This window comes from Bos taurus, chromosome 16, assembly GCF_002263795.3.
Source record: "Bos taurus isolate L1 Dominette 01449 registration number 42190680 breed Hereford chromosome 16, ARS-UCD2.0, whole genome shotgun sequence".
Classification (NCBI taxonomy): domain Eukaryota; kingdom Metazoa; phylum Chordata; class Mammalia; order Artiodactyla; family Bovidae; genus Bos; species Bos taurus.
This window is the reverse complement of record NC_037343.1, coordinates 28,078,546-28,101,913: the sequence shown is the minus strand read 5'-3', so window position 1 is coordinate 28,101,913 and position 23,368 is coordinate 28,078,546. Positions and strand designations below refer to the sequence as shown.

General features: G+C 38.0%; 1 protein-coding gene across 1 annotated transcript in view; it reads right to left on the bottom strand.

Moving 5' to 3' along the window:
- The window catches only part of DNAH14 (dynein axonemal heavy chain 14), a 377,701-nt gene that overhangs the window by 340,885 nt on the left and 13,448 nt on the right, over positions 1-23,368 (bottom strand). The window contains exons 3-4 of the mRNA XM_059875675.1: positions 17,032-17,193; positions 9,716-9,843 (exon numbers count right to left, since the gene is read on the bottom strand). Of these exons, the coding sequence (XP_059731658.1) occupies positions 9,716-9,843; positions 17,032-17,193 (290 nt within the window). The remainder of the gene's footprint in view (positions 1-9,715; positions 9,844-17,031; positions 17,194-23,368) is intronic.

Genomic DNA, 23,368 nt, shown 5'->3' with positions numbered 1-23,368 from the left:
ATAGTAAGTTTAAAGAATATCTTTCAAAAAGCTGGGGAAAATGTCTTTCTAATAAGAGTCAGATTTAATGAAAAAAATCATAGATATTTACTAAAAACAGACACTACATTATATATTCAACATTGGAAGGTGATGCACTTCCCTAAGTATGCTAGGTGGACAGTCTAATCCAAGACAGTAATTCTTTTATCTCAGAAAAGTGAGGAGACTGGTGTATATCCACCTTCAAGATCAGTTAAGAATATAGGGAGTTCTGGCTTAAGATGAGGAAGATGTTGAACCTCTTTCCATGGACACATCTAAATTTGGAGCAATTTCTTCTAAATGACTGATACATGTGAAACAATTTCCTCTGAAAATTTCCTTTGGCAGAGCAATAACAACATATTGGACAAAGGAGAAGATAGCCACATTAAAGTGGTTAGAGAGGCTGAGATAACAATCTTGTCCAAAACCCCACTCCTGGCACAGCAGCCTAAAACCCACAACCCAAAATCTGAAACTCAAAATCTGAAGCATTTCCTTGAAAAGCAAAGGTTTTGAATCTCACATTGGGCAACCCAACTTTAAGACCTGCTCCTAAGGGATGAGCCCCGCCGCCCCCCCGCAAATCTAGATTTGAAAACTGGCAAGGTTTGTGTCCACAAGACCCACAAGAGTGTAGTGATATGAGAAATGGCTCTTAAAGGGTTTGTGCACTGGACTCACCCATGCAGAAACATAGCTCAGAGGCAGCTGATCACACTCAGACTTTAAGGGAAAGAGGTTCATTTGCATGTATTAAAGGGTTGGCCTGAGAGGCAGGCATCTAATTTAACGCACACATTAAGAGCCTGCTGGAGCACTCTCCAGGGACAGAGATTGGTGGACACCATCTTTAGACTCTTCCTCTGCTTGCCCTAGCTGTCAGGCACTATTTGGGGGCCCTCCCTTTGACCCATTACAGCCAGTGATCACCTCTGCCACACTCCAGAGTACCAGTATCTTCCAGAAGAGAGGCCTTACATGCTTCTGGTACTCTACTTTTTAAAGCTACTACCCAGGGAATGCCTTTTGATCATCTGGCTCTGGAGGCTAAACGGAGCTTGAGTTCCTGGTTCCATGGGGCTGTAAAGATCAAAGAGACAGCTTTTGGCTGGCTACTACCCCTAAAGGCACTACACAGTCAGCAGACTGAAATACACGCCCACTGTCTCTGTGAAAGAGGTCCATTTGCTTGTTCAGGAGCTTTGGCCTGAGAGGCAGGTTTCTGGTTTGACACATGTCTAGTGGCCTAAGGAAGTGCTCTCAGGAAGTGCTCGTTCTCTGCCTTGCTCTAGCTGAGGGTATCTCCCAAACAAGAGTTAACAACTTGTCTGGTACCCCAAATTTTGCAGCTGCTGCCAGGAGACACCTCTACATGGCCTGGGATCATGTGTCCAGCAGAGCTATGCCCATGGAGCCCACAGGACTATAACCAATAGGAAAAGTGTTCTTAAACACTTTTAAAGTGTTTAAGAACGCTTAAAAGCTGTTCTTAAACAGCTACCACCTCCAGGGCACATCAAGAGGCAATAGACCCAGGAGCTCAGCCTCCACAGCTCACTATTACCTCCCAGAAGTGAGTTTATACACTAGCGGGGGCCTCAATTATCGTGACTACCATGCAGGAACAACTCCAGATCACCTGTCTCTGGTAGCCCATGGGACATACACTTGTAGTCTCATATATCTGAATATTTTAAGAACTGCTTCCTGAGAGTCTGGCTTTCAATCAGCCTAAAATTAGGTTCTGACTGAGATGCTCCCCTTTGGACTGACAGGTCTTACAGCTTCAAATACTTGGAGGTATTAAAAACATAATAGGCTGCTTGGACAATCACAAAGATTTGAGAGGCAACCAAGATTTAGGGCAGGGTTGAACAACAAGGTGTATTTCCTACATGAGGCCACTATTTCATGACACGGAGACGTGGCTGTTTCATCTAATACATAGAAACCAAAACAGAAAGTCAATAAGAATGAAGAAAACAGAGGACTACACTTCAAATAAAATAAATTCTCAGGCAAAATCTTAATAAATTGGAGATAAATAATTTACCTGAAAAAGAGTTCAGAGTAATGGCTATAGAGATCCTCACCAAATCAGAAGAATAGATGAATACAGTGAGAACTTCAACAAAGAGAAAGAAAATATAAGTAACAAACTGAAGTCACATAGATTTAAGGGATTAGATCTGATACAGAGTGCCTGAAGAACTATGGATGGAGGTTCATGACATTGTACAGGAGGCAGTGATCAAGACCAGCCACTATGGAGAACAGTGTGGAGATTCCTTAAAAAACTGGAAATAGAACTGCCTTATGATCCAGCAATCCCACTGCTGGGCGTACACACTGAGGAAACCAGAAGGGAAAGAGACACGTGTACCCCAATGTTCATCACAGCACTGTTTATAATAGCCAGGACATGGAAGCAACCTAGATGTCCATCAGCAGATGAATGGATAAGAAAGCTGTGGTACATATACACAATGGAGTATTACTCAGCCATTAAAAAGAATTCATTTGAATCAGTTCTAATGAGGTGGATGAAACTGGAGCCTATTATACAGAGTGAAGTAAGCCAGAAGGAAAAACACCAATACAGTATACTAACGCATATATATGGAATTTAGAAGGATGATAACAATAATCCTGTGTACGAGATAGCAAAAGAGACACAGATGTATGGAACAGTCTTATGGACTCTGTGGGAGAGGGAGAGGGTGGGAAGATTTGGGAGAATGGCATTGAAACATGTAAAATATCATGTATGAAACGAGATGCCAGTCCAGGTTCAATGCACGATACTGGATGCTTGGGGCTAGTGCACTGGGACGACCCAGAGGGATGGTATGGGGAGGGAGGAGGGAGGAGGGTTCAAGATGGGGAGCACATGTATACCTGTGATGGATTCATTTTGATATTTGGCAAAACTAATACAATTATGTAAAGTTTAAAAAAAAAAAAAAAAAAGAAGCAAGTTAGTAAAAAAAAAAAAAAAAAGACCATCCCCAAGAAAAAGAAATGCAAACAGGCAAAACAGTTGTCTGATGAGGCCTTACAAATAGCTGAGAGAATAAGAGAAGCTAAAGGCAAAGGAGAAAAGGAAAGAAACACCCATTTGAATGCAGAGTTCCAAAGTATAGCAAGGAGAGATAAGAAAGCCTTTCTCAGTGATCAATGCAAAGAAATAGAGAAAAACAATAGAATGGGAAAAACTAGACAGAGATCTCTTCAAAAAAATTAGATATACCAAGGGAACATTTCATGCAAAGATGAGCACAATAAAGGACAGAAATGGTATGGACCTAACAGAAGCAGAAAATATTAAGAAGAGGTGGCAAGAATACACAGAAGAACTATACAAAAAAGATCTTCATGACCCAGATAAACACGATGGTGATGCCTCATCTAGAGCCAGAACATTCTGGAGTGTGAAGTCGAGTAGGCCTTAGGAAGCATCACGATGGACAAAGCTAGGGGACATGATGGAATTCCAGTTGAGCTATTTCAAATCCTAAAAGATGATGCTCTGAAAGTGCTGCACTCAATATGCCAGCAAATTTGGAAAACTCAGCAGTAGCCACAGGACTGGAAAAGGTCAGCTTTCATTCCAATCCCAAAGAAAGGCAACACCAAAGAATGCTCAAACTATTGCACAGTCGCATTCATCTCACACACTAGTAAAGTAATGCTCAAAATTCTCCAAGCCAGGCTTCATTGGTATGTAAACCATGAACTTCCAGATGTTCAAGCTGGATTTAGAAAAGGCAGAGGAACCAGAGATCAAATTGCCAACATCTGCTGGATTATCAAAAAAGCAAGAGAGTTCCAAAAAAACCACCTACTTTTGCTTTATTGACTATGTCAAACTCTTTGACTGTGTGGATCACAACAAACTATGGAAAATTCTTCAAGAGATGGGAATACCAGACCACCTTACCTGCCTCCTGAGAAATCTGTATGCAGGTCAAGAAGCAACAGTTAGAACTGGACATGGAACAACAGACTGGTTCCACATAGGAAAAGAAGTATGTAAAGGCTGTATATTATAGTCACCCTGCTTATTTAACTTATATGCAGAGTACATCATGAGAAACGCTGGGCTGGAAGAAGAACAAGCTGGAATCAAGACTGCCAGGAGAAATATCAATAACCTCAGATATGTAGATGACACCACCCTGATGGCAGAAAGCAAAGAAGAACTAAAGAGCCTCTTGATGAAAGTGAGAGAGGAGAGTGAAGAAGTTGGCTTAAAACTCAACATTCAGAAAATTAAGATCATGGCATCTAGTCCCATCACTTCATGGCAAATAGATGGGGAAACAATGGAAACAGTGAGAGACTTTATTTTCTTGGGCTCCAAAATCACCGCAGATGGTGACTGCAACCATGATATTAAAAGACGCTTACTCTTTGGAGAAAAGCTATGACCAACCTAGACAGCATATTAAAAAGCAGAGACATTTCTTTATCAACAAGTTTCATCTAGTCAAAGCTATGGTTTTTCCAGTAGTCATGTATAGATGTGAGAGCTCGACTATAAAGAAAGCCAAGCACTGAAGAATTGATGCTTTTGAACTATGGTTTGGAGAAGACTCTTGAGAGTCCCTTGGGCTTCAAGAAGATCCAACCAATCCATCCTAAAGGAACTCAGTCCTGAATATTCATTGGAAGGACTGATGTTGAAGCTGAAACTCCAATACTTTGGCCATCTGATGTGAAGAACCGACTCATTGGAAAAGACCCTGATGCTGGGAAAGATTGCAGGCAGGAGGAGAAGGGGACGACAGAGGATGAGATGGCTGGATGGCATCACTGACGTGATGGAGATGAGTTTGAGTAGGCTCCAGGAGTTGGTGATGGACAGGGAAGCCTGGTGTGCTGCAGTCCATGGGGTCACAAAGAGTCAGACACAACTGAGTGACTGAACTGACTGACTGAAGTCACAGAGCTGAAAAATACAATAATTGAACTGAAAAATACACTAAAGGGGTTCAACAACAGTCTAGATGAAGAAGTAAGGGTCAGTGACCTCAAAGAAAAGACAATGGAACCCATCAAAACAAAGCAGAAAAAAAATAGGTTTCCTTGAAAGAGAAAAGAGAGAGAAAAGCCCAGAAAAATAATTTGAAGAAATAATGGCTGAAAACTTCCCTAACTCAGGACAGGAAACATACATTCAGATTCAGGAAAACCAGAGGATTCCAAGCAAGATTAACCCAGAGTACCACACCAAGACACACTATAATTAAAATGTCAAATGTTTAAGGAAAGAATCTTAAAAGAATCAAGAGAAAACAATTTGTTATGCACAAAGGACTACAAACAGATTTTTCAGCAGAAACTCTGCAGACCAGAAGAGAATGGGACAGAATATTCAAAATGCTGAAAGAAAAAATTTCCACCCAAGAATATTCAACAAAGTTATTCAGAACTGAAGAAAACAAAAGAGTTCTCCAAAAAAGGAAGAGCAAGAAAAAAGTTCATCATCACTAAACTGGCCTTAAAGGAAATGTTAAAGGGACTTAGCTGAAAAGAAAGGGTACTAAAAAAGAATAAATCTCACCAGAAAGGTGAGATTTAAAGTAAATGAGGTGCATTAATCAATTATAAAGGTAGTATGAAGGTTAAGCCTTCCCAGGTGGCACTATTGATAAAAAACCTGCCTACCAATGCAAGAGACGTAGGAGACACAGATTCAATCCCTGGATAAGGAAGACGCCCTGGAGGAGGGCATGGCAACCTACTCCAGTATTCTTGCCTGGAAAATCCCATGGCCATAGGAGCCTGGCAGCTACAGGCAATCAGGTCACAAAGAGTCAGACCCGGAACAACTGAAGTGACTTAGCACGCAGGCACACACACAACAATTAATGATTACTTTTTAAATGTAAATGGACTAAATTTACCAATTAGAAGACGTAGAGGGGGTGAATGGATAAAAAAAGAAGACATCTGCTTGCTGCCTACAAGAGATTTACGCCAGAAAACAGGATATACACAGATTGAAAGTGAGGGATGGAAAAAAGATATTCCATGTAAATGGAAAAGAGGGCTGCAGTAGTTATACTCGTATTAGACAAAAGAGACTTTAGAACACAGACCATAATAAAAGACAAAGGCCATTATATAATGATAAAAGGGTCAACCCAACAAGAAGATACGACATTTATAAATGTATATGCATCCCACAGAGGAACACAACAAAGGTATATAAAGCAAATATTAACAGGAAGAGCATGGTGGGCTACAGTCATGGGGTCACAAACACTTGGACATGACTGAGCAACTAACGCTTTTACTTCACGTCACATACAGAAAATCAATATGGAAACAGTGAATTTAAATAACACATTAGATCAGAAGAACTTAATATACAAAAAGCATTCTATCCAAAAGGAGAATATACATTGTTCTCCAGAGCACAAGGAGAGAGTAACAGAGTAGCTCTGTGCCTATTATAATTTGCTTTAAAAATTATAAAATCTTAACATGTATTATATCCAGATAGTGAGTACATGAATAGCTATTATCTTCTCTACTTTTTCTGTGTGAAACTTTTCAAAAATATTTTTAAAAATTCTAAGTACCTATGTCTTTAGCAGTCTGTTTTCATGGATTTATAGAAGCTAAGTGAGGAGAGCAAATTAAATAAATATCATCATTAAAGGATTAGATTGTTTTTATTTATCTGGCAGTCATTAAGCCTAAATTATTACTTTATTACACTGATACCAAGTTCAACACACTAAAGAACAATGTAATGATATATTCAATACTAAGAATTCATAATGCATAGCAACAGTGATTGTATTTGTTGCAGTGAGATCCACTACTAGCTGTCTAAATGCATTACAATTTACATTTAAACTGTGGTTTAAATTTAAACCACAATTTTAGTGGTTTAAAGCCACCCACATTTCTGTGGGTCGGGAGTCTGGATATGGCTTAACTCAGTCCTCTATTAGTTTGCAATCAAGGTATTTGCTGGGGCTGGATTCTCATTTGAAGGTTCAGATGGGAAAGGATCAGCTTCCAGCTTTTAGTATAGAATTCATTGCCTTATAGCTATAGAAGTCATAGCAGCTTACTTCTTCAAAACCAGAAGAGGAGAGAGACTCATGAAGTCTGCTAGCAAGAGGGTTATATAATGTAATATAATCACAGGAGGAACAGCCCATTGCCTTTTTCATATTCTACTGATTAGAAGCAGTCACAGGTCCTGCCCACACTCAAGGGGAAAGGATTAGACAAGGGCATGAATACCATCACATCCATGCAGGTTTTGTCCAGTCTCAGGCATTTATAATTTTGAGGATTTTCTTTTTAAAAAATGAAGCCTATGTAAGTGAGAGACTCTGAAGTCTAAACTTCAATAGTTTTATGATAAATCTTCCTTGGACCATAGTAGTTCAGTGAAAAACAGAAGAGTGTACTTTGCCCTATAAAACTTAAAATATTAATACAAATAAAAATTTCAGGTATAGAGAAGCACAAACTGGAAAATGTTAGTGGAAGAAAATCTGTTTAAATGAATTTTTCACTTGGGAATTTCAACTAAGTTGGACAAAGGCATAAAATTATTAAATATGATGATACCATCAAGTTTTAATAAAAGAATAAAACAAAATCACACTAAATTCCAGTTGAGCTATTTCAAATCCTGAAAGATGATGCTGTGAATGTGCTGCACTCAATATGCCAGCAAATTTGGAAAACTCACCAGTGGCCACAGGACTGGAAAAGGTCAGTTTTCATTCCAGTCCCAAAGAAAGGCAATGCCAAAGAATGCTCAAATTACCGCACAATTGCACTCATCTCACACGCTAGTAAAGTAATGCTCAAAATTCTGCAAGCCAGGCTTCAGCAGTACGTGAACCGTGAACTTCCAGATGTTCAAGCTGGTTTTAGAAAAGGCAGAGAAACCAGAGATCAAATTGCCAACATCCGCTGGATCATGGAAAAAGCAAGAGAGTTCCAGAAAAACATCTATTTCTGCTTTATTGACTATGCCAAAGCCTTTGACTGTGTGGATCACAATAAACTGTGGAAAATTCTGAAAGAGATGGGAATACCAGACCACATGAACTGCCTCTTCAGAAACCTGTATGCAGGTCAGGAAGCAACAGTTAGAACTGGACATGGAACAACAGACTGGTTCCAAATAGGAAAAGGAGTACATCAAGGCTGTATATTGTCACCTGCTTATTTAACTTATATGCAGAGTACATCATGAGAAACGCTGGGCTGGAAGAAGCACAAGCTGGAATCAAGATTGCCAGGAGAAATATCAATAACCTCAGATATGCAGATGACACCATCTTTATGGCAGAAAGTGAAGAGGAACTAAAAAGCCCCTTGGTGAAAGTGAAAGAGGAGAGTGAAAAAGTTGGCTTAAAGCTCAACATTCAGAAAACGAAGATCATGGCATCTGGTGCCATCACTTCATGGCAGATGCGGAAACAGTGGAAACAGCGTCAGACTTTATTTTTCTGGGCTCCAAAATTATTGCAGATGGTGATTGCAGCCATGAAGTTAAAAGACGCTTACTCCTTGGAAGGAAAGTTATGACCAACCTAGATAGCATGTTAAAAAGAGAGACATTACTTTGCCGACAAAGGTCCGTCTAGTCAAGGCTATGGTTTTTCCAGTGGTCACGTATGGATGTGAGAGTTGGACTGTGAAGAAAGCTGAGCACCAAAGAATTGATGCTTTTGAACTGTGGTGTTGGAGAAGACTCTTGAGAGTCCCTTGGACTGCAAGGAGATCCAACCAGTCCATGCTAAAGGATATCAGTCCTGGGTGTTCTTTGGAAGGAATGATGCTGAAGCTGAAACTCTGGTACTCTGGCCACCTCATGCGAAGAGTTGACTCATTGGAAAAGACTCTGATTCTGGGAGGGGTTCGGGGCAGGAGGAGAAGGGGACGACAGAGGATGAGATGGCATCAGCAACTTGATGGACGTGAGTCTGAGTGAACTCCGGGAGTTGGTGATGGACAGGGAGGCCTGGCATGCTGCAATTCATCAGGTCACAAAGAATCGGACACAACTGAGCGATTGAACTGAACTGAACTGATAGTTATACATCAAAACCTTCAGAGACTATTCTTAATTAAAAACGTAGTCATTGAACAGTTTGTCAATTTTTTAATCTAGTGATATTTTAGGTTTTCAAACAGAATTCTCCAACATTTTAGGAATTCTTTTAAAAGAATTTTAAAATTTATATTCAAAATTTAAAAATTCTTTAAGCAACCAAACACATAAAATTCAGTAAAACTGTTTCTTCTAAAATCTGTGTTATACTTCTCTGGTGGTCCAGTGGTTAAGAAATCAGCCTGCCAATGCAGGAGACACAGGTTTGATTCCTGGTCTGGAAAGATTCCACATGCTGCAGAGCAATTAAACCCACGCTGCATAACTACTGAAGCCCGTGAGCCCTAGAGCCCACGCTCCATAGCAAGAGAAGCCGCTGCAATGAGAAGCCACACTCCACAACAAAGAGGAACTCCTGCTCACCATAACTAGAGAAAGCCTGCGAGCAGCAAGGAAGACCCAGTGCAGCCAAATATAAGTAAAATATTAAAAACTAAATAAATAAAATGTGTCCATCATAAGCACACAAAACCACAGACTAATTTTTTAAAGTGTAGCGTCTTCTAAACAAGCTGGGTCAGTATCTCATACCTGTTCTATCATATGATGCAAGTCTTTTTTTCCTAACTTTCGGACAAGCATGAGTTTGATCCTTTTCCTTTGATTTCTCTTTCTTCTTACCAAGCAGTGGTTCTGAAGTAAGTACATCTTGTTGAATTCTAATTGCTTGAAGGTAATCTGAAAATAAAACCATTATTAATTGAATAATCTGCATGAGCTATAAATAATACCACATAATTCTATATACCAATCAATATAGCTAATTATTACATCATAGTATTCGACAGCATATAGTGAGTCAAATTGCGACTTTACCACTACCAGTTCTGTGATTTACCTTCCAATCATCAGTCTGCTTTACTTTACTCACCTTTGAATTGAAGACTGTTACTGTGAGAACCTCAGAGGCTTGTTACAAGGGTCAAATTATTATATTTAATAAGCTCAAAGTACATAGTAAGTGGTTACTAAGGTAAATGTTTAAGATCTTATTATTACAACAAACCTTTTAAATGTGAATCCTCCTGTGAAATAAATACATACAAAATCCTTTTATTAACTGTAATTTAACAACTGAGCCTAAAAAATGTATAGATACAAATGCTGAAAAGTAACATAGGGCCTGGTGGCTCAGATGGTAAAAGAATCTACCTGCGGTACAGGAGACCTGGGTTCAATCCCTGGGTAGGGAAGATCCCCTGGAGAAGGGAATGGCAACCTACTCTAGTTTTGTTATTCTCTAACACTGAATTAACATGCAACCTCCTCAAGTAGTGGCTGTTTATACACCATTACCTCATATACCTCAAGATTAGAAAGTGGCTTGTTTTCCTCCTTACTCCTCATTCACCACTGCCAAATCATTACAACTTGCCCTTTAAAAAAAAAAAAAATCCTACTCCTCTGAAGCTCATGCCTTTTTGTTATATCATATTCTTCCATTTTTCATTGACATTCACCAATTGTCTGGTCACCCAATTAATCTGGAACCCTGGCTCCAGGGAGGGCTTACTTACTCCATATTAAATCTGTCATCATTCTAGAAGATTTTTTTAGAGTTTTCTAGGGAAGAACTCTAGAAAAACTGAAGATTCTAGAGGTGTGCTCAGTCGTGTCCTGCTCTTTGTGACACCATGGACTGTAGCTCACCAGGCTCCTCTGTCCATGGGACTTTTCAGGCAAGAATACTGGAGTGGGTTACCATTTCCTCCTCCAGGGGATCTTCCCTGACCAATGGATCGAACTCATGTCTCTTACATCTTCTGCACTAGAGATGGATTCTTCACCACTGCACCACATGGGAAGCCCCCTAGAAAATTTACTGTTCGTGAATTAAGACCTGTCTGACATCATGCTCCTATCTCCCCATTTCTAAACAACCTCTCATATCTTAGTTGAAGTTTGTCCACTTCAACTTACCACTATCAAGACTATATCCTAAAGCTTGCCATCACTGGCCTTTATCCTTCCAGCTTGCTTATTACTCCCAACATCACCATTCTTTGACCTCCTCAGTACCTCTAGTTCACTGTTCCATTACTTTTTTACAATCCATCAACCTTCTATTTTTTTTTTCACTTTTCTCCTTATCCAGCCAAGGCTATCTTTCAACAAAACTCTTGTCAATATCCTAAACTTTCCCTTTCTTTTGGTCTCTCCTATATGGCAAAACACCAGAGCTGGATGAACCCAACTCTATGTGCCCTCTGTGTGTACATCTGCACAGTTATTTTTCTGGTTAACTTACTCTTCGGGCTTTTCAACAGCTATTTCAGACTTTCTCCATGCTCCCTGGAGAGCTCCAATCTCCCAATTTCAACTAAACTCATGACAACACTTCCAAGGAACATAAAGGCGTCAGATGGGAATACCTTCAAATAGTCATTGCCAAATAAGCCAAGCAACACACGTCTATTACTAATGCTTTCCTTCTGCCCTCTTACTAATAGAGGAGATGTCTGTTTCTCCTCCTCCCAAAACCAATCATTTCCACCTTTTGTTAGACATATCCCCTCATGCCTACACTATTAACCATTCTTTTTTTTCTTTTTCATATCCAAGCAGCTTCTCAATCTGTTAATTGCCTTTCTTCACAGTCAAAATAATGGAAAGAGTTGCATATAGTCTCTATTCTATTTCTTCATCTACTATGCACTTTTTAATCCATTCCAGTCTGGCTTTGGAACTCCACTAAAACAATATTCAAGTGAACATATTATTCAGGTCAATAAAGTCAATGGACATTGTCTTCCCTTCTTTTACTAGACTTACCAGTGTCATTTGATACTTTAGACCACATCTTCCTCTTTTTATAGAGGTATAATTGACAAATAACATTAGTTTCAGGTGTATAACATAGTGTCTCAGTATTTGTATAATTGCAAAATAATCACCGTAGTAATTCTAGTTACCATCCATCACCACACATAGTTACAAATTTTTTTCTTTACATGAGAAGTTTTAAAATTTACTCTTATTAACAGTGGTTACTATTGTTAATAATAGTAATGTTGTAAATGACAGATCTTCCATTTATGATGGCAAAATGTCCAGGTAAACCCACAGAAAGTTGAAAGTATTGTTAAGTTGAAAATGCATTTAACACACCTAAGCTACCAAACATCATAGCTTATCTTAGCCTACCTTGGAGTGCCCAGAACATTTACATTAGCCAACAGTTGGGCAAAATCATCTAACAAAAAGCTTATTTTAAAATAAATGTGAATAATTTATGTAATTTATTGAATACTGTTTTGAGAGTGAAAAACAGAATGGCTGTATGGGTACAGTATGGTTATAAATGTGTTGGTTGCTTACCTTCATGGCTGTGTGGTTGACTGGGAGCTGTGTCTCGCTGCTGCTGCCCAGCATTATAAAAGAATATTGTACTACATTTTGCTAGCCCAGGAAAAGATCAAAATCCAAAGACTGGATATGCACCAATTTTCCATTATAAAATCGGAAAATTTTAAGTTGAACCATCCTTAAGTTGGGGGCTGTCTGTACATGCCTATGCATTATTTATGACTGAAAGTCTGTTCCCTTTGAACACTTTCACCCATTTTGCCCATCCCCCATCCTCTGCCTCTGGCAACCATCCATCTGTTCTCTCCATCCATGAGTTTGGGTTTTTTTCCCCATATATAAGTGAGCCCACACAGTTTTTGTCTTTCTGTCTGACTTATCTCACTTACATAATGCTGTGAAGTCCATCTATGCTGCCCTAAACGACAAGATTTCCTTTTTTATGGCTAATATCCCAGTTTTTGTGTCACATTTTCTTGATCAATTCATCCATCAATAGACACTTAGGTTGTTTTCATGTCTATACTACAGAAAATAATGTTGCGATGAACATGAAAGTGAAAGTGAAGTCGCTCAGTCGTCTCCGACTCTTAGCGACCCCATGGACTGCAGCCTACTGGGCTCCTCCATCCATGGGATTTTCCAGGCAAGAGTACTGGAGTGGGGTGCCATTGCCTTTTCCAGGATGAACATGTTCATTGCTTCTCCAGCAATGAACATGGGGGGTGCATATATCAAGTTAGAGTTTTCATATCCTTCAGATAAAAATCAAGAAGTGTAATTGCTGGATCATATGGTAATTCTATTCTTAGTTTGAGGAAAACTGTTTTCCTCAAGTTTTCCAAAGTGGTTATACTAATTTACATTCCCACAAACAGTACACAAGGGTTCCCTTTTCTCCACATCCTTGCAAACACTCTTATTTCTTGTCTTTTTTATAACAGCCATTCTGACAGGTGTGACGATTCTCTCTTTGTGATTTTGATTTGCATTTCTCTGATTAGTGATGCTGAGCCCCTTTTTATGTACCTGTTGGCCATCTGTATTTCTTCTTTGAAAAAATGTCTATTCACATCTTCTGCGCATAGTTTAATCAGGTTGCTTGTTTTTTTGCTATTGAGTTGCATGAGCTCATTATATATTTTGGATATTAACCTCTCATCAGATATATTATTTGCAAGTTATCAGATATATGATTATTTGCTACCATTTGGTAGAATGTCCTTTCATTTTCTTGATAGTTTCCTTTGGTGTGCAGAAACTGGTTTTATGTAGTCCCACTTGTTTATTTTTACTTTTGTTGTCTTTGCTTTTGGTGTCAAATTCATGAAAACTGTCACCAAGACCAATGTCAAAGAGTTTTACACCGGTCTCCTCCTAGTTTTATTGCTTTCAGATATTATGTTCTGCAACAACAACAACATTATTTTCAAGTCTTTAGACCATTTTCTGTTAATTTTTGTGTATTGAATAATAGATGTCTATAGTTTTACTCTTTGAAAATTGGCTATCCAGTTTCCCCAACACTATTTATTAAAGAGACTGTCCTTTCCACATTGAATATTCTTGGCTATTTTGTCAAATTATTGGCCATTTATGCATTATCTTATTTCTGCTTCATTCTTCACTCTCAAGATTGCTTTAGCTATTTGAGGTCTACTATGTATCTGATCTGATCTGATGCGGCTCCATACAAATTTTAGGATTGTTTTTTCTATTTCTGTGAAAAATGTCATTGGAATTTTAATAGGGTTTGCATTAAATCTGTAAATTGCTTCAGTTAGTATGGACATTTTAACAATATTAATTCTTCTAATCCACAACCAGAGATTATCTTTCCATTAATTTGCATCTTCTTCAGTTTCTATCATCAGTGTCCTACAGTTTTCAGTGTACAGGTATTTCATCTTCTTGGGTAAATTTATTCCTTGTGTTGGTTAGTTGCTAAGTCATGTCTGACTCTGCGACCCCATGGACTGCAGCACACCAACTTTTTCTGTCTTTCACTATCTTCTGGAGTTTTCACAGACTCATGTCCATTGAGGCAGTGATGCCATCCAACCATCTCATCCTCTGTCATCTCTTTCTCCTCCTGCCTTCAATCTTTCCCAGTATCAGGGTCTTTTCCAATGAGCTAGCTCTTCGCAGCAGGTGGACAAAGTACTGGAGCTTCAGCCTCAGCATCAGTCCTTCCAATGAATATTCAGGGTAGATTTCCTTTAGACTGACTGGTTTGATCTCCTTGCAGTCCAAGGGACCCTAAAGAGCCTTTTCCAGCACCACATTTCGAAAGCATCAATTCTTCGGCACTCAGCCTTCGTTATGGTCCAACTCTCACATCGGTACACACCAGTGGAAAAACCATAGCTTTGACGAGACAGACATTTTTGTTTAACACAGGTAAGCCTTAAGCTTGTAGCATATTTATGTGCTGACAGAAAAAAGCCAATAGAAAGGAAGATGAGAGAGAAGATAATAGACGGACCCCAAGTTCCTGAGGACATGGCAGAAAAGGAGCTCCAAACAGAGGTGGTAGGAATAACCTTAAAGAGAGAAGGCACAATTATTCCTTGAGACAAATACTGCAGGTGAGACTGGGGAGCTGCGAGTCAGACAAGTTTCCATTTGATTACCTCTCTCTTCAATTTTCGGAGAAGGCGATGGCACCCCACTCCAGTACTCTTGCCTGGTTTTTATAAAGTAGAGGCATAATCAAGTAATTCAGACTCATGGTTAAATTGCAACAGCTTAAACAGATGTTGTATGTAATAGAAAGGAGAGCTAAAGAGAGACATAAAACAACAAAAGGCAGAACTGAGTGCCTCACTGATACTGGAGACCATGAAATTGGAAAAAGAACCAATCAATGTGATTATGTAAGTGCTCTGCAAAATAGGCTTACCAAGTTGGTAACCAAGGAAAATTGACAATTACATTGTGGAATTTGCTTTTGTTGTTCAATCACCCAGCTGTGTCCTACTCTTTGCAACCCCATGGACTGCAGCATGCCAGGCCTCCCTGCCCCTCACCATCGCCCAAGGTTTGCCCAAGTTCATGTCCACTGCATCAGTGATGCCATCCAGCCATATCATCCTCTGATGCCCTCTTCTCCTTCTGCCCTCAATCCTTCCCAGCATCAGGGACTTTTCCAATGAGTGGGCTGTTCACATCAGATGACCAAAATACTGGAGCTTCAGCTTCAGCATCAGTCCTTTCAACAAGTATTCAGGGTTGATTTCCCTTAAGATTGACTGGTTTGATCTCCGTGCTGTCCAAGGGGCTTTTGGGAATCTTCTCCAGCTGCACAGTTCAAAGGCATCAGTCTTTGGCGTTCTGCCTTCTTTACAGTCCAACTCTCACAACCCTACGTGACCACTGGGAGGACCATAGTCTTGACTATATGGACCTTTGTTGGTAGAGTAATGTCTCTGCTTTTCAACACACTGTGTAGGTTTGTCATAGCTTTCCTGACAAGAAGCAACTGTCTTCTGATTTCACGGCTGCAGTCACGATCCCCAGTGATTTTAGAGCCCAAGAAGAGCAAATGTGTCGCTACTTCCACATTTTCCCCTTCTATTTGCCATGAAGTAATGGGGCTGGTTGCCATGATCTTAGTTTTTTTAAATATTTCGTTTATGCCAACGTTTTTGCTCTCTTCCTTCACCCTCATTAAGAGGCTCTTGAGGTTCCTCCTCGCTTTCAGCCATTAGAGCGGTATCATCCGCATATCTGAGGTTGTTACTGTTTCTCCCGCCTATTCCAGTTTGTAACTCACCCAGCCCAGCATTTCTCATGATGTGCTCAGCTTATAGGTTAAACAAACAGGGTGACAGCAGACAGCCCTGTTGTACTCCTTTTTCAAACCTGAACCAATCAGTTGTTCCGTACAGGGTTCTAACTGTTGCTTCTAACTGTTGATTAGAGTTTACATTTTGCCAATTCAGGTACAGAGGAAAGAAATGGGAAAATGGAGTTGAAGTTACTGGTCACAGAGTGACTGCTCCAGGAAGAAGTGAAGAATGGAGAACAAAGCTGGACAGAAAAGAAAGCTGTGGTTTTAAAAAAAAAGTAAATTTTGGAAATGGTAGAATTTGGGATTGGAAGAAGGTAAACAAACAAACAAACAAACAAAAAAATGGAGGTATGTGGAGGGAACAATCAAGACGCTGGTTGACAAGAGGAACAAAGAGGGGTCACAACAAAGCTAGAAGGCACTAGGGATTTAAGGAAATGCTGACCCCCTCCTTTTAGGGTTATCTCACACACATACAAAATAAGATGATATGCATGACAGAGCAATGTAAATTGCTATAGAAATGCCAGATATTGTTGGTGGTAACAGTGATATTATTGTTGTTATTTTTATTATTATGTTTAGTGTTCCCTTTAAAGGTAAGCTCTGTATTTCTTTTAATTTCTATGATTAATGAAATTAGTAAAGTACCAAACCTTGTACCATTTCAATATATTTTATATATATTTATATAATTTAATACTATGAAAACTTCTTTCCATCTCCACAAAAGCAAATAAAAGTCAACATGCCTGGAGTGTAATCTTGATAAATTTCTTCTGCTTTCTCTGACTTCAAGGGTACAGACATTGTTCCAAACGTTTTATGTTTCAGTGTCTCCTTTCCTGCTGGTCGGTTCCCTGATGGTAGAACATCTTGATAATACTTTGCTTCTTCATGTTTTAAAACTCTAACATGACAAAGAAAATAAGATACTATAGTTAATATTCTCTATAACTTAAATTTTAAATCTTTCTTCTGTACTTTACAGTGCAACAAAATATCTATCCTGTCAAACAATTTTTGATAGGCACTTTGGAAAGCAGATCTGAAACATGGAGAGTCTGGTTAAATACTAAATAGGTCTAACTGATATTACTGAAATTTTAAAGCTGAAAGGGACTTAAGAATCTTCATCTAATTTTATTTTAAATGATAAAGAAATGTTACCCATTTCCTGTGCCTCTGATATGACACACATAAATATTTATCTGAAATTTTATACTTTATTATTAAAGATAAATACAATGATGGATGACAATAATCAAAAAGCAACAAGAAAAAAGAAATGTTACCCAATGAAGTTGGTGGCAGGGTGAGGTCAGAATAGTTTTCTGAAATTCAATCCTTACACAATTACCCTCCTTTATAAAAAAAAAAAAAACAAAACTACAGCAACCATCACCAACAACCTATATCAGGATTAAAGCCAAAATCTTTTCACATTGCTTTAGCTGTTTACTTTGTAAATGTTGGGAAAATGTATTCATAAGAACAGAATCCAAAATGACTGCCTACAATACCTACAGCTACATACCATACTTTTGCAAAGCAGAGAAAATTCAAACATATACTTCTCAGTAGAAAAGAGACCATTGTTAGGTATATTCAACAAAAATACTTGATCACTTGAATAATATGGTAATACTTCTCTTCAAAGACAATAAAGCATTTCTTTGAACCTGTTTATGGATGGATAACTTTATTAGGTATTCCTAACTCGTTTTTCTTTGAGGACTTTGTGAGTGCCATTCAGTTTGGACAGCAAGGAGATCCAACCAGTCCGTCCTACAGGAAATCAGTCCTGAATATTCATTGAAAGGACTGATGTTGAAACTGAAATTCCAATACTTTGGCCACCTGATACGAAGAACTGACTCACAGGAAAAAACCCTGATGCTGGTAAAGATTGAGGGCATGAGGAGAAGGGGATGACAGAGGATGAGATGGTTGGATGGCATCACTGACTCAATGGACATGAGTTTGAGTAAACTCCAGGAGTTGGTGATGGACAGAGAGGCCTGGCGTACTGCGGTCCATGGGGTCGCAAAGAGTCAGATACGACTGAGCTACTGAACTGAACTGAACTGAACTGATTCGGTTTATAAACACCTTGAACAGTTGCCTTGTCATTATAATGACTATCCCCATAACTTTTCCATATCCTTTGTTCTTTTTTTTTTCTTCCTGAATTGTTTACCATTTTCTTAGCCATACCGAGGAGTTATTTTCACATTTTGGGTGGTAATCTTTGGTCATTTTATATGTATTAAAAGTATCTTCCACTTTGGACTTATCTTTGAACTCTTGACAAATAGAAGTTCTTAACTTTAAAATAGTCTAATTTATCTGTGTATGATTTGTCTTAATTAAGAAATATTTCCTTACTCCACAGTGATAACAAAATTCTCATAAATTTTCCTAACAGCCTTACGGTTTTGCCTTTCACAAGTCTTATAACTGATTTGTGGGATGAGGACAAATGCAATTTCTGTACCCTCCTGATAAGGATATGTGATCGAACCCAGGTCTCCCGCGTTGCGGGCAGATGCTTTACCATCTGAGTCACCAGGGAAGCCCTTGTGATCATTACAACAGCATTACTGAACACCCCATCCTCTCCCTCACTGATCTGTACCAGCAAGTCTGTCATCAATCAAAATGTGTGTACAATTATTCATTCCTGGTTCTTTATTTTTATTTGTTTATCCTCATTTCTATATCACACTACTTTATTTACTATAGTTTTGATAGCTTTAAATTGTCTTTTTCCCAAATTTTCCCAAATTGTCTTTTTCCAAAGAAAGTGCTTACATATTCTTGGTCCTTTGATTTTCTATATACATTCTGTTGCACTCTCAATTAAATTCTGTAATTTTACTTATAAAGGTCAAATATATTTTTTATTAGAGTATAACTGTTTTACAACGTTGTGTTAGTTTCTGTTGTGTAACAAAGTAAATGAGCTACATCCTGCTAACACAAGAGACTTAAGAAATGCGGGTGAGATCCCTGGGAAGATTCCCCTGGAGGAGGGCATGGCAACCCACTCCAGTATTCATGCCTAGAGAATACCATGGACAGAGGAGCCTTGTAGGCTACAGTCCTTGGGGTCACACAGAGTCAGACACGACTGAAGTGACTTAGCACACACACACACACACACCCCTCTCCTTCCCACCCCGAAAGCCTACCCCTCTAGGTCGTCACAGAGCCCCAAGCTGAGCTCTCTGTGCTATACAGCAGCTTCCCACTAGCTATCTGTTTATACATGTAGTATACATGCTAATACTACTCTCCCAATTTGTCCCTTCCTCCCATGTCCACAGGTCCATTCTCTACATCTGTGTCTCTATTCTTGCCCTGCAGACAGGTACATCTGTACCATTTTTGTAGATTCCATATATATGTGTTAATATATATTTGTTTTTCTCCTTCTGACTTATTTCATTTCATATGAAAGACTCTAGGTCCATCCACATCAACAAATGACCCATTTCATTTCTTTTTATGACTGATACCCCACTGTATATATGTACCAAATCTTCTTTATCCATTCATCTGTTGATGGGCATTTAGATTGCTTTTATGTCCTGGCTATTGTAAATAATGCTGCAATGAACACTGAGGAACATGTGTCTTTTTGAATTATGGTTTCCTCAGGGTAAATGTCCAGCAGTGGGATTGTTGGGTCATATGGTAGTTCTATTTCTAGTTTTTTAAGGAACCTCCATACTGTTCTCCATATTGGCTATATCAATTTACATTCCCAGCAATAGAGCAAGAAGGTTCCCTTTTCTCCACACCTTCTCCAGCATTTATTGTTTGCAGACTTTGATGATGACCATTCTGACTGGTGTGAGGTGATACGTCATTGTAGGTTTGATCTACATGTCTGTAATATTTAGTGATGTTGAGTATCTTCTCATGCAAACACATCATTTTTAAAAGAATTTTTTAGGTACTTTATTTTTCATTATTATTATGAATGATAGTTATGGTTTAATTACATTTTTGATCTATTGCTGGACCACAGAAAAGCAATACACTTATAAATACTGATTTTAATCTTGCAGCCTTGCTAATAAATTCACTTATTATAAAATTTTGTAAATTATTTTGTATTTTATTTGTAGACAATCTATGAATAATTGCAGTTTCTGATCTTTCAAACCTTACAGCTTTCTTTCTTTGTCTTTTTTCTTTTCCTTCCTTAGGACCTATGATAGAATGTTGAATAGAAATGGCAACAGAGCAAGCATTCCTGTCACTCCTCTGAATTTAAAAGGAATGCTTTTAACACTTGATCATTCAAAATATGTTATTGCTCTTGGTTTTTGGTAAATGCCCTTAATCAAGTGGTTTCCTAAGAGTTTTTATCATTAACAGATACTAAATTTTATCAAATCTTTCTCTTTCATCTTTTAATTGGTATTGATAGATTTTCTAACATTGAAACTTGCATTTCTGAAATAAACTACACAATTTGATCTTGATGTATCATCCATTAATATACCTTGCTTTAATTGGTAGGTTAATATTTTATTTAGGATTTTTTTGCTTCTGCGGTCATGCATGAAACTTATTTGTAGGATTATACAAACTTCCCTCAAAAACTGAGTTAGAGGCTACTTTCTCTTTTTCTGTTCTGTAGAATAAGTTATATATGATAGGATTCACTCTTCTAGAAACTCAAAAACTCAATTTCTCTGGACCTGATGTGTGTGGTCTGTGGTGGTAAGAGAAAGAGGAATGGGAGTGGTGGTGATTCACTGCTACTAATTCAACAATTTAAGTGGTAAAAGAAAGCTCATATTTCTATTATTGATTGAGACTATCTTATATATTTATATTTTTCTTAAAATTTTTATATTTTGTGTAAGCTTTCAACTTATTATCACAAAACAGTTCATTTACTCTTATCCTTTTAATTCAGATCTGTACTTAGGTCCCTTTTCTGATTTGTATTAGTTACAAAGCCACTGTATGACACTACTGCGTGGTGCGTCACTCACCCTACTCTCCCCTGATCTGGGTTTCAGAAGGCAGCACATCTGTGTTTCAGGAGAGAACACATCGTGAATGGTGCTTCCTGGGGTTGTGCAGTGTCACAACCCTGTCTATGTGTGACTTCCCTTTCTTTCTCCTGGTTGATCTTATCAAATGATTGTCAGTTTATTGACAACTTGTGCTTTTGCTGGTTTTTCTTTATCTTTGATATCTATTATGTTAATTTCTGATAATCTTTATCTTCTTCCTTCTGCCTTCTTAGGATTTATTCTGTTCTACATTCTCACCCCTAACTACTTAGATTGTTAACTCATTAATTTTTTTAGCCCTTTTTGTCTTTTAATACACAGTTTAATGACTATAAGTTTCTCCCTAAACACACAAGTTTTATATGTGTGACATAGTTACTAATGCAGTAGTTTAAGCTCCCTTCAATTCTTCTTTTCTTCTTTCTATTACTATATTCAGTTCTAAGATTTTTTTCCTAATTTCCTTTAGAGGTCCTCCTTTCACCAACTAGTTATTTAGAAAAGTATTTGTTTTTTCAGATATTATGTTTCATTTCCAAATGGTTTCTAGTTAAACTCTTATAAATAAGTTCTAATGTAATTAAAGAGTATGTAATGTATATTGATAATTTTTTAAACAAGATTTATGGTCTTAAATGGCACAGCATTACAACTGTTCCATATACCTTGAAATAGAAGGTATAACTTTTATTTTTTTGATTTTTTATCTGTTGTTATCCTTTTGCATTTTAGGATGCTTTCACACCGTACGTTTTTTAAATTCAATTTGACATTTAAAAAGAAAAAGTTTAGTCCATTTGTATTTACTGTGATTACAGACATTTTGGGGATTTATTTCTACCATCTTATTTTGTTGTCTATGGATCCCTTTTCTTGTTGTTTCTCTGTATTTTATCTCTATTTTTTTCTTTTTTTTTTTTCAGGAAAATTTCTTCAACTTTACCTTTCAACTGTTCTCTTAAGCTTCACTTCTGCTATTATATAATTAAATTTTCAAAACTATTTTTATGCAAGTGCTCCATTTTTTTTATTCTCTAAATGTGAACTGTTTCTTCTGTTACTGTTCAGTCATTTAATGATAGTTTTGTGGTGGTGATTGTTGAAGTTTTCTTCTCCCTGTATTATGTATTTCCTCCAAGCTTCTTTGATTTGTTTCGCTTTCTATCATTCTATAAACAATCCTCAAATGATCACAGTTTGCTGGTTGTATATGAGTCACCACTAAAATAACAATGAAACAACTCTTCATGCACTGGTGTTTTTCAACTGGTAGATTTGACTTTGGGGCAATCTGGGAATTTTGTTAGGTATTTCCTACTGACATTATCTACACATCTTTCCTTTTGGCTGGTCAATTTCCCAGAGAGTAATCTCTAGCTTTTAGCTGTGAGCTTTCTCATAGTTAAACAAAAGAAGAAAACTAAAGATCTCTTTGATTTGAATACATTAATCTACTCTCAGCTGTTCTCAGATTATTTCTGAGAATAAAGAAAGAAAGAATCTTTTGGCTGTGAGAGGTGAAGAAAGATACATATTCTGATTGCTTCTTATACAAACTTTCAAGTAACTGATTGCAGTCTCAGCTGCTCTGCACTTTCAGAGGTACATAATATCCTTAATTCCTGAGTTTGTGGGACTGGAGAGAATAGTGATGGAAGGGAGGAGATGGGGGAGGATGAATCAGCCTGTTTCTGGGCTACACCAACTGACACCTTGGGTTTATAATTTCCACTCTGCTAAATTAATGATAACTTATCCATGTATTTTCAAGCTTTCAAAATTTCACTGGTACTCCCACTTGCTTGTATCTCATCTTGAATTCTCTTATTCCTTACTGTCATTTTAACATGGTTTTAGGAAGGACAGCCATAAAAACAAGGGTTCCAATCCATCATGTTTAAATACAACTCAGAAATATTTTCAAGATTTCTTCTCCACTATTTTTTTCTGAGTGTTTGCTGATACACTCTTTTCTTCATCTGCTCTCTGCTGCCCTCTTCTGCTCTGAGCTGTCGTTTTCTATCCACAGTCCATATCTAGAACCAA